The sequence below is a fragment of the Equus przewalskii genome, chromosome 14, assembly GCF_037783145.1.
Source record: "Equus przewalskii isolate Varuska chromosome 14, EquPr2, whole genome shotgun sequence".
NCBI lineage: Eukaryota > Metazoa > Chordata > Mammalia > Perissodactyla > Equidae > Equus > Equus przewalskii.
Window position 1 is genome coordinate 83,362,908 of NC_091844.1, and position 17,625 is coordinate 83,380,532.

At 38.8% G+C, this 17,625-nt stretch overlaps 1 protein-coding gene across 1 annotated transcript in view; it reads left to right on the forward strand.

Moving 5' to 3' along the window:
- The window catches only part of YWHAQ (tyrosine 3-monooxygenase/tryptophan 5-monooxygenase activation protein theta), a 42,848-nt gene extending 36,130 nt beyond the window's left edge, over window positions 1-6,718 (forward strand). The window contains exons 4-6 of the mRNA XM_070573277.1: window positions 2,838-3,001; window positions 3,651-3,746; window positions 5,637-6,718. Coding sequence (XP_070429378.1) covers window positions 2,838-3,001; window positions 3,651-3,746; window positions 5,637-5,696 — 320 coding nt within the window. The 3' untranslated portion in view covers window positions 5,697-6,718. The remainder of the gene's footprint in view (window positions 1-2,837; window positions 3,002-3,650; window positions 3,747-5,636) is intronic.
- The last annotated feature ends 10,907 nt before the right edge of the window (window positions 6,719-17,625 follow it).

Sequence of the window (17,625 nt, forward strand, 5' to 3'; positions counted from 1 at the left end):
CGGCTTTGGGGAGCTAAAAAAAGAAAAGAGAGAGAGGGATATTGGCAACAGATGTTAGCTCAGGGTGAATGTTTCCCAGCAAAACTTTTAAAAATAAATTTAAAAACTCTTTAGGGGGGCTGGCCCCATGGCCGAGTTTTTAAGTTCGTGGGCTCTGCTTTGGCAGCTCAGGGTTTTTCTGGTTCAGATCCTGGGCACAGACATGGCACTGCTCATCAGGTCACGTTGAGGTGGCATCCCACATGCTACAACTGGAAGGACCCACAACTAAAATATACAACTATGTACTGGGGGAATTTGGGGAGGAAAAAAAGCAGGGAAAAAGGAAAAAAGATTGGCAACAGTTGTTAGCTCGGGTACCAATCTTTAAAAAACAAAACAAAACTCTGCAGGGGGAAAAAAATTGCAATCCCATTTACAGTTACAACAAAAAGAATAAAATACCTAGGAATGAATTTAGCCAGACATGAAAGACCTGTACACTGAGAGCTGTGAAACATTGTTGAAGGAAATTGGAGACAAAGAAATGGAAAGCTATTCCAAAGAACACAAACACACTAATGCATAAAGGTATATGCACCCCTATGTCCATTGCAGCGTTATTCACAATAGCCAAGACTTGGAAGCAACCTAGGTGTGCATCAAGGGACCAATGGATAAAGAAGATGTAGTGTATATACACAATGGAATACTACTCAGCCATTAAAAAAAAAAAAGATGAACTCTTGCCCTTTGTGACAACATGGATGGACCTTGAGGGTATTATGCTAAGTGAAATAAGTCAAAGGGAGAAAGTAAAATACCGTATGATCTCACTCATAAGTAGAGGATAAGAACAAGAAACAAACACATAGCAACAGATTAGCTTGGTGGTTACTGGAGGGGAAGCGGGGAGGGAGGAAGGTGAAAGGGATGAGTAGGCACATGCGTGTGGTGATGGATTGTAATTAGTCTTTGGGTGGCAAACATGATGTGATCTACACAGAAATCGAAATATAATGATGTACACCTGAAATTTATATAATGTTATAAACCAATGTGACTGCAATGGGAAAATATGTGAGGAAACACTAAGAAGTGAATGGTGATTCTATTAATATAATAAGGTTATCATTTTCTTTTCTGCATTTTCTGGGGTTTTTGTTACTGTTATTTTTACAATAAAAATGTTAAACTTATAAAACTCAAAAAAAGGAATATAGAAACAGAATGTTGTACTTTTTCTGACATTAATTTGTTAACTATTTTGGAGGATCATAACATTAACTACTAATTATATATCACCAAATTTCTGAGGAGAAGTGAAATGAGAATATTATTGCTAGTATATAATTTGTCATAGAAAACATGAGGGAAAAGAGTAGCTGAGTTGCTGGACTTGATTGTTAAAAGATCAAAGTACATTTATTAGCAGTGAATTATTTCTTGGAGCCTTGGTAGCTGAGTATAATATAGATCCTATCAAATTTTGTGTATGTGCCTGCTACCAAATTTATCAAGCAAGTTCTAGGTAGAAGTATCGCTTAACTCCTTATTTTTTTCCGGTAAGTTTATTATTTTGTTCTTAATTTTGCCCCATCCAAAAAGCATACTTGCATAAATAGTTACTATGGTCTCCTACCCCCATTGTTGCTAACCGTAAGTGAGACAGTTTTACCATCCCAAATAGCAGTGTAGTTGAAGATATAAAGAGAGAATTGTTATGCCCTTCTGTAAGAAATCTGTATACTAAACTTACTGTATTACTGATGTGTAATTTCTGTTGCCATAAAAACAAGCAAAATTGAACATGACAAATACTTGCATAGAACTGAACATTTAAACACCATCAAGTCAAAGGAATGTTGGGGATATTGGGATGTAGCTCCCCCATTGGTCTGACTTAACCTTTCTGGCCCACTGGCGTTTTCTAGTCTCATTCCTAGAATACTTCAATAGTCTGGGATGTCTAGATAGTCTGTGAGTACAGCCTAAGAGCTGAGACACTTGGTACTACTCGCTGTAGTGCTTCCATATGTGCCACACAGCCAGAGCGCCTTAGTATGTGAGGGCTGCACCAGCCATGTCTGGATCAATAAACGTGCCGTTTCAGAAAAGGAAAATGCACACATTCAGATCGTAAAGGGATAACTTAATTTCTGTTAGGTCAGAATTTCTATAGCTGTAATGGGCCAGTGGCCTCATTCAGAAAATGTCAAAGAATGGATATAATCAAATTAGTGTTGGTAATACTTCCTAAACATTCTTTTCAGGAAAATGGCATTTTTTTTAGGCCAGTAATCAAACTCTGGTCAGCAGATTTTGTTCTATATATTGGTGCTTTTATGTTGCTTTTCACTTAATATGTCTTAATACCAAGGATCGGTATTGTTTCAACAAAGAAGTCACAAGAATAGAGGTTTTGGTGGTGGTGATCTTTGTAAAGTGACTACATTATTTTGGGAAGGGGTGTTACAGCCAAATTGTTTTCCTGTCCTTCATTGAGATATTATTGACATATATCAGCCAAATTTTTTTTAATTGCTGCATTTCCGAGTAATAAAATTAAAGGACATGAAACAAGAAAATTGTTTTAGTCCTAGAGATGGGAAAGTCTTATATACTATCTCATGGTTTTTTATTAAGCTGATTATAAGTAAGGAACATTATAAACTAGTTTTTAAATTTCCACTACAAGATAATGGTTTTTGGTTTGCTACTATGGTTTTGAAAGAAAGCTGCAGAGAAAACTCTGTTCTACCAAGAGCTAATATCGTATGTTAAAGGTGTTATTGTGCTGTATACTAGAGGATTATTTTCAGCATCATGCTTTTCTGTTTCATTTTTTCCCTTCACAGAAACGATAGATAATTCCCAAGGAGCTTACCAAGAAGCTTTTGATATAAGCAAGAAAGAGATGCAACCCACACACCCAATCCGCCTGGGGCTGGCTCTTAACTTTTCTGTATTTTACTATGAGATCCTTAATAACCCAGAGCTTGCCTGCACACTGGCTAAAACGGTAAGATGTGTGCCCAGAATTACCATCCTTAGCTAAGGATTTGAGATAAGTATGTTAATTTCTAGATATTTTACTTGGATACCCAGGAGTGATTTCTACTATAGTTATTTGGATATCTCCTTTTTTTATCATCATGACTACCTACCATTACCCCTCTCAACACTTTAGTCTCTCGCAACTGTGGTTATAAGCAATAATATCTGTCTAAAGAGCATAATGTTCAGAGTAATCGAAAAAGTTAGAAAGAAATATAAAGGATTGGAAACTAATGCCTATCGGGTTTGGTCACTAGAGTAGCTGCATTCCTCAAAGTGTTTCAAAAAGGGTGAGTATGGAGGGGTTTTTACAAATAAATACTAGTTCTTACTGCTAAGAAGTTTATTAGGTATAGCTTCTGTGTTATGTGTCTTGTGAAAGAATAAGAAATGTTTGTTTACTGATAAGTACATATAGCTTTATAAGTTTCGGGTCACAATCATAAGTTCTTAAACTGAAAATCTGAGGATATGATTCCATTGAATTTTGTTTTTAGTTGATAGTAGAACATAAGGTAGATGTTCACCTATTTTATGAAAATGGTTTGTCATTGTAGACTAACCAGTTTTCTGTCAATGCAAATGTTGTTTACCATGGGTATTCCTATTTATAGGCTTTTGATGAAGCCATTGCAGAACTTGATACACTGAATGAAGACTCGTACAAAGACAGCACCCTCATCATGCAGTTGCTTAGAGACAACCTAACAGTGAGTTGTTCATTCTTTTATTTCCTTTTCGGGAACAACAGTACTTGTGTTTTATTTCGGGCTCCCTATCTTTTGGGGGCAATTATTTAAGAGTTACACTTTCTCTTAGAAAATGAATAGATAAGTAAAAGTGTCAGGTGCTTGCTCGTATTTTGTATAGGATAACTGTTGTTTTGTAGGCAGGTTTTCAAGTTGAATAGGCATTTTTTCAGACCTTCTTGAGAAGTACTAAGATCACAGGAACCCATAATATTAACATCATTGACAGGAAAATGTTGATAAATTATGTTAATACAGTTTATGTGGTTTCAGTATTTTCTTCCTCTGGGTAAATTAGCTATACCAAGTTAGGGACCATGTAGGTATCTGAGCTTTCCTGAAATCATCTGAAGTGCCTTATTCCAATAAAATTATACCTTTTTTTTCTGCCTACTTCTTGGATAGGCAGATGATGTGGGAAAAAGTAATGGAGAAAAAATACAGGTTGACCTTTATTGAGATTCTTTTATAGGTTCAAGTAAATTTGATATGTCGTATGTCAAAGTCACTAGACAAAATGTGGAAGAAGAGAATACACCTTTTAATATAAATGTAGTTTCCCAAGCCCCCCAGTTTGGTGCTTTACCTTTTGCTAAAGAGAATTTTATATATATATATATATATATATATAAAAGCGCCATATATATTATATATTATATATAATTATATGTAATTAATAATTATATGTATGACATATATTATCTATATAGTAGCGCCATATCTGTTCACCTTTGCTGAACAGGGAAATTATGAAGACACTTCATTCCCAGCCATTAGAAATCCCTGCAGTTGTGAGATAACGATAGAAGAATAATCAGCATAAATAGCTTCTAGAGAAGAAAAGCAAACTGAGCAATTTTACCTCTTCGCAGATATACCATAGAGCTACATTGTATAAGATTCTAGGTTTTCTAAAGTTGCAAGTAGTGTCTTGGTGCTGGTCTAATAGAAATCCATTTTGTGAGTTATTGATTATAGTCAATAAATATTGACTATTCTCTTCTTCATCGTTCCATCCTAAAATTGGAGAGATCCTCGGAGATCAATTTTATTTTAATGCCCTACTTAATTCAAGAACCTTCTCTATATATCTTCATATACACATGCTGCTTCCCTATAACTGACACCACCCACTCCTCTATTTCACTCTTTGCAGCGACACAAAGTAAACCTGTTTCTTTTTCTATATGATAGCCCTTCAGATACTTAGGCACAATTACTGTGACAAAACTTTTCTGCCTTATTACGTTTTTTTTTTTTGAGGAAGATCAGCCTTAGCTAACATCTTTTGCCAATCATCCTCTTTTTTTGCTTGAGGAAGATTAGCCCTGAGCTAACATCTGTGCCAGTCTTCCTCCACTTTATCTGTGGGTTGCTGCCACAGCACGGCTGACAAGTGATGATCCGAACCCATGAACCCGGGCCTCTGAAGCAGAGTGTGCTGAACTTAACCACTCCGCCACAGGGCTGGCCATCTTACTCCAATAAATTATCTTTTAATAGTGCTTTTAAGAAGAGCATTGGGCTGCTGGGAATGGAGAGTGCATTAAATTCCAAGGATGTTACCTTGTTTTTTTGGAAATTATAATACTTTTAAAATAAAGCGTAAGTTTTAAACATACTCAAATATTACATATGGGTGTGTCATTTTGTATATGCATTGTGAAAGATCTACAGAATACACTAGGAGGAGTTAATGGTATTTGGGGTTTTGAGAAATATAACTTCCAGTCTTAATCTCTATTGTTTGAATAATTTACCACTCTCAGAATTACATTTTGATATAACAATGGGACTTGATATAATTATCTGATCTAGAAATAGTAACTCAATATGATTCTTTTTTCCTAGTTATGGACGTCAGACAGTGCAGGAGAAGAATGTGATGCGGCAGAAGGGGCAGAAAACTAACTGCATACAGGGTGTCATCTTTATTTCCCTCAAGAAACCTTTTTACACATCTCCATTCCTTATTCCATTTGGATTTCCTATAGCAAAGAAACCCATTCATGTGTATGGAATCAACTGTTCATAGTCTTTTCACACTGCAGCTTTGGGAAAACTCCATTCCTTGATTTGTGTTTGTCTTGGCCTTCCTGGTGTGCAGTTACTGCTGTAGAAAAGTATTAATAGCTTCATTTCATATAACCATAAGTAACTTCCAAACACTTATGTAGAGGACTAAAAATGTATCTGGTATTTAAGTAATCTGAACCAGTTCTGCAAGTGACTGTGTTTTGTATTACTGTGAAGATATGAAAATGTAGTTAATTACAATTTAAAGAGTGTTCTACATAACTTCTTAATTTCTACATTCCCTCCCTTACTCTTCTTCAGGGGTTCCTTTCAGTAAGCAACTTTTCCATGCTCTTAATGTATTCCTTTTTGGTAGGAATCCAGAAGTATTAGATTGAATGGAAAAGTATTTGACATTTGTGGGCTGGGGGGTCGCAAATTGAAACACCTCCTGTATCATATCTGAAGGAGGTCTTGTGTATCTGTGACAACGGGGTTTCCTATTCACTCTTCATTTGCTGCTGTTTAAGTTGACAACTTCCCTTCCCAATAAAAATTCACTTACACCTCCTGCCTTTGTAGTTCTGGTATTCACTTTACTATGTAATAGAAGTAGCATGTTGCTGCCAGAATACAAGCATTGCTTTTGGCAAATTAAAGTGCATGTCATTTCTTAAATACACTAGAAAGGGGAAATAAAAAGTACACAAGTCCAAGTCTAAAACTTTAGTACTTTTCCATGCAGATTTGTGCACATGTGAGAGGGTGTCCAGTTTGTCTAGTGATTGTTATTTAGAGAGTTGGACCACTATTGTGTGTTGCTAATCATTGACTGTAGTCCCAAAAAAGCCTTGTGAAAATGTTATGCCCTATGTAACAGCAGAGTAACGTAAAATAAAATTACATTTTATAAACCATTTACTATCGCTTTGTAACAATTGCATACTGATGTTTTGAGAGACAGGTGAATTCACTACTTTCTGAAGTTTAGTGATACTTCCCGTGTGTAAAATGTAGTGGTGACACCCCTGTTTCTGCCTTGTGAGGCACTTGTCTAGGGATGCCTGGAAATGTATAACATTGGACTGCATTTCTTAGGGTTAGTGTTTTACTACCATAGATCAGTTTTGTGGGCCATCTCTTCCTCAGATGTAAATGGTATCTAGTTAAGTGTTATATGGAATAAAGTGGACATTTTAAAACTAGAAAAGTTAATTATGCAATTGTGAGTGCTTTGGCTGGTGGTAGAATCCTGCTTCAGTGGATATTCAAACAGTGTCAGAGTTCAAGAGTACCTTACTTGTTTAGTTGTCAAATCTCTTTCTAAACATTCAGTTGTATCATCAGTGAGTTCCAAATAATTTTGGCTTTTTAATATCACAATTGCTGTTACACTAACCTATCTTAAGTACTGTCCTGAGAATTTATCTTCAAGTCAGAAGATAATCTGAAAAATTAAGCTCTGTAGGATTATCCTTTATCTCCGAAAATGTGATTGTGAAAAAAAATTTTTTTGCACTTGGTGTGTTTTCTGAGAGGAAACAAAAAGACAGAATTTTCATGGGACTTGGGGAAATATCCATTTAAATAAGATTTTAAAAGTTTTTTTAACTCTAAAAGATTTGTTTTAAAAATAAGATAATAGAACTTTAGTCTCCTAAAATCTAAATCAGACTACTTATTTCAATAAATATGGGAAAGAATATTGTGAAGTAGGAGAAAAAATTGTCACATCTTAATAATAAAGTGGTAAGTACTGAGTCAAGCGATCATTATGAGTTAGAAAACTAGTCGTCCTTCTTAAAGAGCAGATCATTCTCAGCATTTAGTCACAAATTTAAATGTCTGCTTGCTTTGGGAGAAATGGGTATCCTTAAAGGGGGGCCCAGCCCATGGTATCTCCTTTGACTCTGATTTTGGGACCTCCTTGCACTAGTTGATAGATGTTTACAGAACACTGCTGAGAACTCAGGAGAAAGGACGCCTTTCCTCAGGGGAGATGGGATAAGGAAAGAAAGTGTTGGGTTGGAAGGAGGGTTTAAAGCCGTGTGTGAGCTTTCTCTTTAACTTTTTTAAGTACTTTCTGAGACAGTTCAGAAATTTTAAATGTTACACCTATTTTGTAGTTAGAACTTATTTGGCAGTTTTTCCTTTAAAATATCATTTAGGTTTTAGTAACTTAGAAAAATTGGGAGGGGGATTGTATTCTAACACTGACTATCCAAAATATAAGTATTAGGGATTTCTATTCTAACATATAGTGCATTGAGCTATGCTTTGTTGATTTTATATTGGGAAAGAAGAACAATACTTTTTTTTTTTTGACAGGATTGGTAGAATACACTCGGGTCTATAACTTAAATATTTATCATTAGAGACTATTTACTTTTGTTTTTTAAAATACTGAATAGCACTAGGAACAGGCCATTTAAAGATGAAAAAAAAGGGAGTTGAGCCAAACATTCAAAACTATTTGAGGCCTATTATAGACACGGACATGTGACTATTTTTGTCAAATTATAAGCCTGATTTTATTCTGATTGGTTATAGGTATCATCTGATACATAGTAAAACTAACAACTTCGTCATTCTTCATGGTTTAGTAAGGCTTTCACTTTTTAATGAAGACAATTATGTTGTATGTTTTATTCTGCCATCTATCTATCATCATCCCTTGTATATTTTGTATTTGATCAGCTTTGTGAAAGGTAAGTTACTATGTATGTTTATCATGTATATTCCTCTTGAATTTTGAGGACATTGCAATTAAGTACCAATGTAAACCACCTGCCACCTAACTTTTTTGATCCATTCAACAAATGCTTAACCTACCTGAAGATGGGAAGATCATCATGAAGTCCAAGTTGGGGCAGACTTGCCATTTACTGCTTAATCACATTTCACTTAGACATGGCTGTGCCTTCAGAGCTAGTGCTTTTAAAAGAATAAGTAATAATGAATACCCAGGGGAAACAGCTGGAGACTTCCTCGTCTGCAGTTTAAAGTTAGAACACCTTGAGCATGTCCATGAATGCTCTGGCCCTTTCATTTCAGTTATGGGAACCGGTCATGTGCTGTTCACATTCATAGTTAATTCTCTCAGCTGCCCTGCCACGTGAGTTTCCCCTTGACTGATAGGACATCTGATCAGGAAAACAACTGATTATTTGTTCCAAGTTATGTGTCTATTAAGTGCCACACAAAGTTCTTTTCTGTGCCACTGTTGCCTGCTGTGGGTGCTTCAGCTTGCATAGTATGGCAAATAAATAGGATTATGTGTCAGTTTTTTCCTATCGTATTTGGAGATTGGATTTTTTGTGGGCTTTTTTTTCCTTGCTTGACTTCCCCCTTAATCTGTGCCTTTTACCCTTGAGAAAAACTTCAAAAGCAGCTCAAGGAACATTGGGACATGTTGGACCTAACTCAGTGGTTATGAGAATGAGTCCAAAGAGATCAACTGACTTTCCCAAGGTCCCAGCAACTAGCTAACGTTTGGCCTCAGATGACCAAAGAACCAGATGCAAATAACCAAATTCTCAGTAATTCTGTGCCAGAATTGAAAAGAATTTTCAATGAAAATTACTTCTTGCCACTCACATTTAGAAGATGAAGGCTTTACTTTGTATTTCTCTAGTTAATTTTTTTTTAAAGATGTGAGCCCTATAATAACCTTCAGAAAGTAAGGAAATAAGCATTCATTAACAAGCATTACTTGTCAAATTTATGATTCTAGTATGTTCGTTTTGCATACTTCATGCTATGGCCCTTATATATTCAATGTCAGTTGTATACTCAGTCTTCGTAGTGGAAAGGCCATGAGCAGGGTTCTAGTCCAAGCTTCCCACTGACTGGTAGCTACATGTGATCTTGGGCGAGCATATTGGCAGCTGACTTTGCCATCTTCACAGGTCCTATTTTTAATCATCTTCACAAATAACTCAGTTTCATAAAATTTTTGAAGTAGGTTTTTCTCTTGATTTATGAATAAGGAAACTGAGGCCCAGCAGCTGATAACATGTCAAAGGACTTGGGTCTCATAGGTAAGTAAGTAATGGTGCCAGGATTTGAACCCGTATAAATCTTTAAAGTTGGTACTCTTAGCTGCTGTGCCATGTTGCCCTTTTTTGGAGCTTAAAAGCAGTCACAGTAGATTAGTGCTTTTTTAAGTTCATGACCAATTAGTGGATAGTGGAAACTTAATGGATCGCAGGCCAGCTTTTTTAATAGAATGGAAAATATATGGCATGTTAATAAGGGTAATATTTTGTGAAACCAGTTTCAGTTTATTTATGTGAACAGTGGGTCGTGATGTACAATTGATTTCAGCAGAGTTTGGAAGCCATTTCTTCTGGATCGTCTCAGAGGTTTCTTTGCAATCCATGTACTAGGACCCTGAGTTCATAATTTTACCATTGTGAATAATACAGTTTTTAATGATGACGTTGTTGGGTCCCTTCCACTTACAACATTGTGACAATGGCAACACTTTCTACTTTAGAATGTGCTGAGCAATGAGTCCCTTAATGCCCTGTAGAAAAGAGGAAACTCCTTGTTTTGAGAGTGGTAGTTTTATTCTAGTTGCTCAAAGGATTATGTAAAGATTAACTCTTTTTTTCTTTTGTTCTCAGACACTACTTCTGCAACATATCACAGCCTTGGCCTAAGACCACCAAGGAAGTACTTAAGCCCCACAAGCATGGCAGAGTTGGGATTTAGCAAAGAGGCTTACGGGCTGTCATGGGATACGAATTCCTGAGTGGGTTTCAAACGAGTTGAGCCCCGAATAAAAATGAGATTAGTACAGTAGGCCTTACTACTCTAGGCTCCTAAATTCTTTTATTTGAACTGGAATACACCTCTTTCAGGAATATCTAGGGTTCTTACTCAAATGCTTATCAAAAGAGTTGTTTGCTGTGATTTGAACTAAAGACTTAGGAATTTCCTTGCTAATTCAGACAAATGAAATTCTATGCTAGAGCTTTGTTTGAGATGCTAGAGCTTTGTTTGAGATGCTAGGCTGTAGCAAGCTTAGTTCTCTATTTCACTCGGGCATTTGCTTGACTTTTGCTTGTGATACGTGCTACTGTCGTCTGGGCTTTAGAAATGCCCTGTTGTGGTTATTAATAGAAATTTGGCTATGTATACAAAAGTCATTTTTCTTTCTGTGACAGCCTACAGTTGTTTCCTAGATGACGTTGAAAACTAGAAAATGTTTAAGGCCAACTGAAATTTAAGTTAGGGTACAGCCTAGTTTTCTTTACAGAGACGTAGGGGAAATTAAACCTGCTTAATGAGGCTCAAGTTAACCTCATTTCTGAGGACGTGTGGATGTGTATACTGGAAGTTGGCATTGCAGAACTTCCTGCCATTCACTCATCTTGTGCGCTCCACTCCACACCATCTGACTTGAATAACTTGGGCCGCTGAAGGAGATCAGACTACCTGTTTCTCATTTTCTGCTGACGTTACCAGGTTTTTTACCCATCTGGCATTAGTACTGAGCACTTTTTCTCCATTCTAGACCTGTGGGTCTTTAGACAAGGCCCTGTGTTTCAGCCATTCCCTGTGGTATTCTTTCAGCTATTCTGGAACTTAGTGAGAACCTTGGAAGATTCACTGGAAAGGGTTCTGAAGACTGATGTGTTCTGAGGCAGGTGGCAGCATCAGTACTTTGGAACGAGGCAAATAAATGGGACGAGATTATTAACTGTTCTGAGCTAGACTTGTCTATTCCCACAACTGCATAACATGCGAGTCCGTGTGACCTAGTGGAAAGAGTAGCAGCCTAGAAGTTAAAATCAAGTTTACATGTTCATTCACATGTTAAATATATTGAGTGCCTGTTAAGAGCCAAGAACTTGGAACTTCACCGCTTGATAGTTGTGGGCCTAATCTCCCTCAGCTTCAGTTTTCTTACCTATAAATGGTAGACAGTTACCCTGCCTGTGAGCCAATGTGTGAAAGTGTTTCCAAGTGTAAAGAGTCATGAAATACAAGTATGTGGAATAATCAGGTGAGAAGAAATGAGTGCAGGACAGCTCAGTTTCAGAATTGGAGAGTTCTAATAAAGTGAAACCCGTCTTGTGGATTAGAAAATCAACCACACTTTAAGCAGACCTACTGCCCTAGATTTTCAAGGACATGGACACAAAAAGAAAATGACAGTGTAGCTTGGGAATGCAAAGTTAAAAAAAAAAAACTATTAAGCAGTGGTTTTTTTCTAATTAGCATTATCTGATGGAATAGAATGGGGAAAGGTCATTCTGTTGAAATAAATGAAGAAAAATCAAGATCCAGAGAAGTGCCGAGAAGAAATGCCTTTGTTTCTCAAGAGTTCACTGTTTGGTGATTGATAGTGCCTCCAGGCCATAATTATCCCACTTTAGCATGTATCAGAATCACCTAGAGGGATTGCTAAAACACCACTAGGTCTGGGTGGAGCCTGGTAGATCATGTGCACTTCTAACAAGTTCCCAGGTGAAGCTGATGCTCCTGATCAGTGCTCAGTACTTCGAGAACTGCTGCTTTAAGGAAGAATAAACAATGAAGGCCGAAGTAAAGATGAGGTGGGTTTCACAGCAGGGGAGTAAAAATAAGTCAGTTAAAGGATTCTGGGTGAGCAGCACACTTGAGATTTGTGCCCCGCTGAAGCTAATGAATGAGGGGGTTTTCCTCAGGAAACGAGGTTGATTGGGTTATATATGCAGAAGAGCAGAGGAGGCTCTCTATGGTTAACTGCCTCATCCCTCTTAGTCATTGCCCATGTTAACTGTTTTGCATTAAAGTAAAAATAAAATACAGTTTTACTCTAATCCTGGCCAAGCAGATTTCATGATTTGATAAGATGCCAAGAGCATGAGTTAGAATTGATCTTTAAGGGCTTAGATAAGGAGGCTGGGGAATCTGAGGTCGGAGGTCTGTGTTCAGTGTTAATGGGAGATGAGTGTTGATGGGAGATTGGCCTAAAGCTTGAGGTAGGAAGCCAGGGATGTATGTCAATGATGGCAGGAGGCCCAGAAACTTGTTAGGACATCATATGAGCTGACTAATGGCTCTGTGGGTCATGAGGGTCAAACTAGGGGCCCAGGATTACTGTCATTTGAGTTCCTTCCTCTATTCCTATTCACCAATCCCTCCAGTTCCTAAATTGTTGATTTAAGGCAAAAATAAAGTACAAACGAGCCTGCTCTCTTTTTTAAAGGTAGAATGAAAGAAATAATATGTAGGCGTTTAGTATTGGGTTGTGTTGACATTTCATTTGCTTTTAAGTTGCAGGGCTGCAGCAGAAGGATCAGAAAGCTATTTTAGGCCCAACCACAAGTATTTCTTGTAGGGTGACAGATATCTGGAACTTATCTCTGCAAGTTTTGCTTACATTTCTAACAGATCAAATAATGAAAAAAAATAGAAAAGTGACATTCAAGTGTTTGTGGCTCACCTAGTATATTTCCAATCCTGCATTTGGCAGCAAAAGATTTGAAGACATAAAAGAGCCGGCCTCACCTCTCAAGTTTATGGTCTAGGGAGACCTGCATAATGAACCCATGAAACACTGAGCACACCAAAACACAGTGCCTGTTACACGTAGCAGCTCAGTAAATTCAATCAGTGAATGACATGTGTGCCATATGTTAACAGAAATGTCTGAGTTTAGGGATGGGAAAGGAGTGTAGCCTGGATAAGTGTAAAAAAAGTAGGATGATCCAAATATAGAATGTTGTCTAGGATTTTTTTGTACCACCTGCTAATAAGGAGAGTTCCTAAAGTTATGCCAGATTCTTAGAGGTGCTTGTTATGAAGGAAGGTGAAGTTAGATGGCTCTGGATTTGAATCTTGTGTCCACTTTGTAGCTGTGCGATGCTGGGTAAGTCACCTCATCTGTAAAATAGGGATAATGCTTCAGAGGATTGTTAGGGGATTTCATGAGACGATTTATGCATCCTGCATGCAACATATATTTGATTATGATGTGCCAGGCCAGGTGAAGGAAACAGACAAGGGCCTGATCCTGGCAATGATGGGAACCCAACAGCTGTCTCCCAAACGTACCTTTTGTTTCATGCGCTGTATTATTTTGCTTTCATTCTTTATTATGAAATAATGTATTTCTCTTTGAAGTATTTTTTTTAAAGATTTTATTCTATTTTTTTTCCTTTTTCTCCCCAAAGCCCCCCAGTACATAGTTGTATATTCTTCTTTGTGAATCTTTCTAGTTGTGGCATGTGGGACGCTGCCTCAGCGTGGTTTATGAGCAGGGCCATGTCCGCGCCCAGGATTCGAACCAACGAAACACTGGGCCGCCTGCAGTGGAGTGCGCGAACTTAACCACTCGGCCACGGGGCCAGCCCCTCTCTTTGAAGTATTTTAAAGCAAATAATAGGCATTGTGTCTGTTCACTACTACATAATTCAGGTACTTCTCTTAAGAAATATGGCATTTCCTTTCACAATAACAGTCATTATCACATCTAACAAAATTAGATTCAATCTTTGCCATCATCTATTATTCAATTCATAGTCATATTTCCCCAATTGTCTCAAAATATATTTTGAGTGGTTTGTGGGAATCTGGATTCAAAAAAGGTCCAGGGGCCGGCTCCGTGGCCGAGTGGTTAAGTTCGCGCACTCCGCTGTGGCGGCCCAGGGTTCGGATCCTGGGCGCGGACATGGCACCTCTCCTCAGGCCACATTGAGGCGGCGTCCTGCATCCCACAACTAGAAGGACCTGCAACTAAGATATACAGCTGTGTACAGGGGGGATTTGGGGAGATAAAGCAGAAAAAAAAAAAAAAGATTGGCAATAGTTGTTAGCCCAGGTGCCAATCTTTAAAAAAAAAAATTAAAAAAAAAATAGGAAGTTTGGCAACAGTTGTTAGCCCAGGTGCCAATCTTGAAAAGAGAAAAAAAGGTCCACATGTTGCATTTGTTTGCAGTGTCTGTTATGTCTCCTAATCTAGAGTATCCTCTTTTATTTGGCTGGGGGCATTGTCTTGTTGCAGAAGCCACGTAGGTTCCTTTAGAATGTCTCCCATTTTGGATTCATCTCTTGCTTCCGTGTGGTTTTATTTAGCGAGTTCCTCTGTCTCCCAGCCATATCTCCTCTAAGTAGAAGTTAGCTCAGGAGAGTTTATTAGATTCAGGTTCAGCTGTTCTGAGAAATCTATAGGTGTACTGTGTGCTTCATACTGCAGCACAGCAAGAGTCATGCTTGTGTATCTTTGCAAGGACTGTTCCCTGTGTCTAGAATGTCCGTCCTTTTCCCTTTCTGCCTAGCAAATTGCTATTCATCCTTCAAAACCTTGTTTCATTGAAGTAGAGAAAACCCATTGCTAACGTATTCAATTCAGAGTGAAGAAGGTTCCTGATGGCTCTGGGGAGATACTGGTTTTTTTTTGGGGGGAGGAAGATTAGCCCTGAGCTAACATCTGCTGCCAATCCTTCCCTTTTTTTTGCTGAGGAAGACTGGCCCTGAGCCAACATCCGTGCCCATCTTCCTCTACTTTATATGTGGGACACCTACCACATCAAGGCTTGACAAGCGGTGCCATGTCCGCACCTGGGATCCAAACCAGCGAACCCCGGGCCACCGAAGCGGAACATGTGAACTTAACCGCTGCGCCACCGGGCCGGCCCCCGACACTACTTTTCAGATAGAAGTGGGGATACTAATGACTTTCTCCTCAGTTCTTTATAGGTTAAACCAGAGTAAGAGAGATTACAAACCCAAATTAGGCTGCCCTTCCAGCCTTTCTCTTCTTAAGAAAAATCTCAAGGGCAAATTTCCCTCTATCTCTCCAGGAGCTAAGAGCTCTTAACTGTGTAAAGAGAGCATTGTACCCTCTCTCACATCTCCCAAAATGGATGTCTCATTTGAACTTTGCATTAAGTGCCCAACTTGAGTGCCCTGCTATTGAGGCATTGGAGGTGACAATTCGTGAATGACTAGCCTTCCAGCTGTTGTTTTTCCATATATTTTGCTGGGTGGGTGATCCTGTTACTACCAATATTGGATTTCACACTGATCCATCAGATGGCAATAAAACACTAGCCTGTTGGCCAGGGCCCATTTTCAGGAGTTGCCTGAAGAGCTTCCAGGGTTGAGGCAACAGAGCCCTGGACTGGAGATCAGAGGTCTGGGCTATCATTCCTGCTATTAGCTTGCTGTGGGACTGTGGGAATATCACTGAATCTCTTTCTGTATACTCCAGGAAGAACTGGGGATTCTCGGAAGACGGTTCGGGAGTGCTTCAAACTCAATAGCTCTGCTTTGATCTATTTTATGCATTAAGTTTCTGCAAAAGATTTCTTTTGGAGATAGAGTGCTACAGCTAAAAACCACCACCACCCCAAAAAAGGCTTGAAAACATCACTGAGCTAGATGACAACCACATTTCTTTGTATATTTAAAATTCACATTTATGTTGCTAACTGGAGTTTTTAATGAATGTCTGCTTTGAAATTATTTCTATAACAAAGCAGGATGTAAATAAATCAATACGTAACTAGACAGAGTGATGAAATATTGAGAGCTGTACATGATACCAAAAATGAGCCATGTATCAATCAAATGTAATTCTGTATCAACCTACTTGTGGGATCTGTACTGCTTCAGAGTAAGCCAATAAATAAGTGGTAATGTCCCCCCCTAGGCAACTCTGTCATATTCTGGCTCTTCAGTGTGACCAGTCCCTCAGAAGCAAAGCACAGAACTGCACAGTGACCATGCAGATCAGAATTAGGGAACTCCCACTCGGGAGAGAGGCACCACTCAGAGGCAGTCCTCCCTGGTTTTCAGGCATAATCTGAACTGCATGGAAGCAAGAAAAAAGCAGATCTCATTGATTGGGATCCTAGACCCTGACCTCTTGGCTCCCTGCATGGATGCCATGGTCAGCTGTGTAGACTGCCCACTGCCCAACTCCGGGGACACCATTCACATCAGCTACAATGTGAGTGCCACCCCCTTAGAGCAAGGAATCTGCAGCGCAGACACCCCACACCTGATCGTGACCTCCTTTTGCTAAACCACATTGTGGGTAAACGACCCGTTTTTGTAGAAGAAGGAAGGGCTCATTCCTAATCAGCCAGGACTCTCCAAGCCTAAATTTGTTTCTTTGTTCCAGAAACTTTTATTGAGCACCAACTGTGGGTGGAGCACTACTCGTCTGGCCCCAGCCCAACATCTCTGGAAAATTACTGAGCTATTTCAAAGGTATAAAAAGCACTCCCCAAAGATCCTGACACTTTTCATCCAGGCCCTGCTTCCCCAGGGCTTTGCTGCTTTTCTTTCAATCTCCTGCTGCCTGATCTCTTGGTCATCTTATAACTCACAAACGGCTCTCTGTTAGCCGGCCGGGGAGAGAGAGGAGAGAGGGGAAGGAGGCCAGGCACACAGCTACTTGATAGTAGCTTCAGCAAGTGAACGAGGAGGTTAAGTTGCTGGATTAGGTCAAAAATGTGGAAATACTTGTGGATTTTACTGTTCACCTTGAAGCAAGCATAAACTGGAACCTGCTAATAAGCAAAGAGCAAATCATTCAAGACAGGTAACCAGTTATTTTGTCTTCCAGGGACAGATTCACGAAATAAGTTTCCTTCACTGGAATCAGTCCCCATGCCCAATAACAGGCTTTCTCTGAACAGTGTTTCCAGCCCACCACGAGGACAGCTTTTCCCTAACTTAAGAACAGAAGCAAGAGCTTGCGGAGAGAGGAGCTTGGGCCTGTATCTACCACCTGACCTGGCTTCAGGGCTTCATGGAGAAAATGGGTTCAGTTGAAGAATAGTGATTAAATCACAAGTGCTTTAATATTAAAATGTAGAAG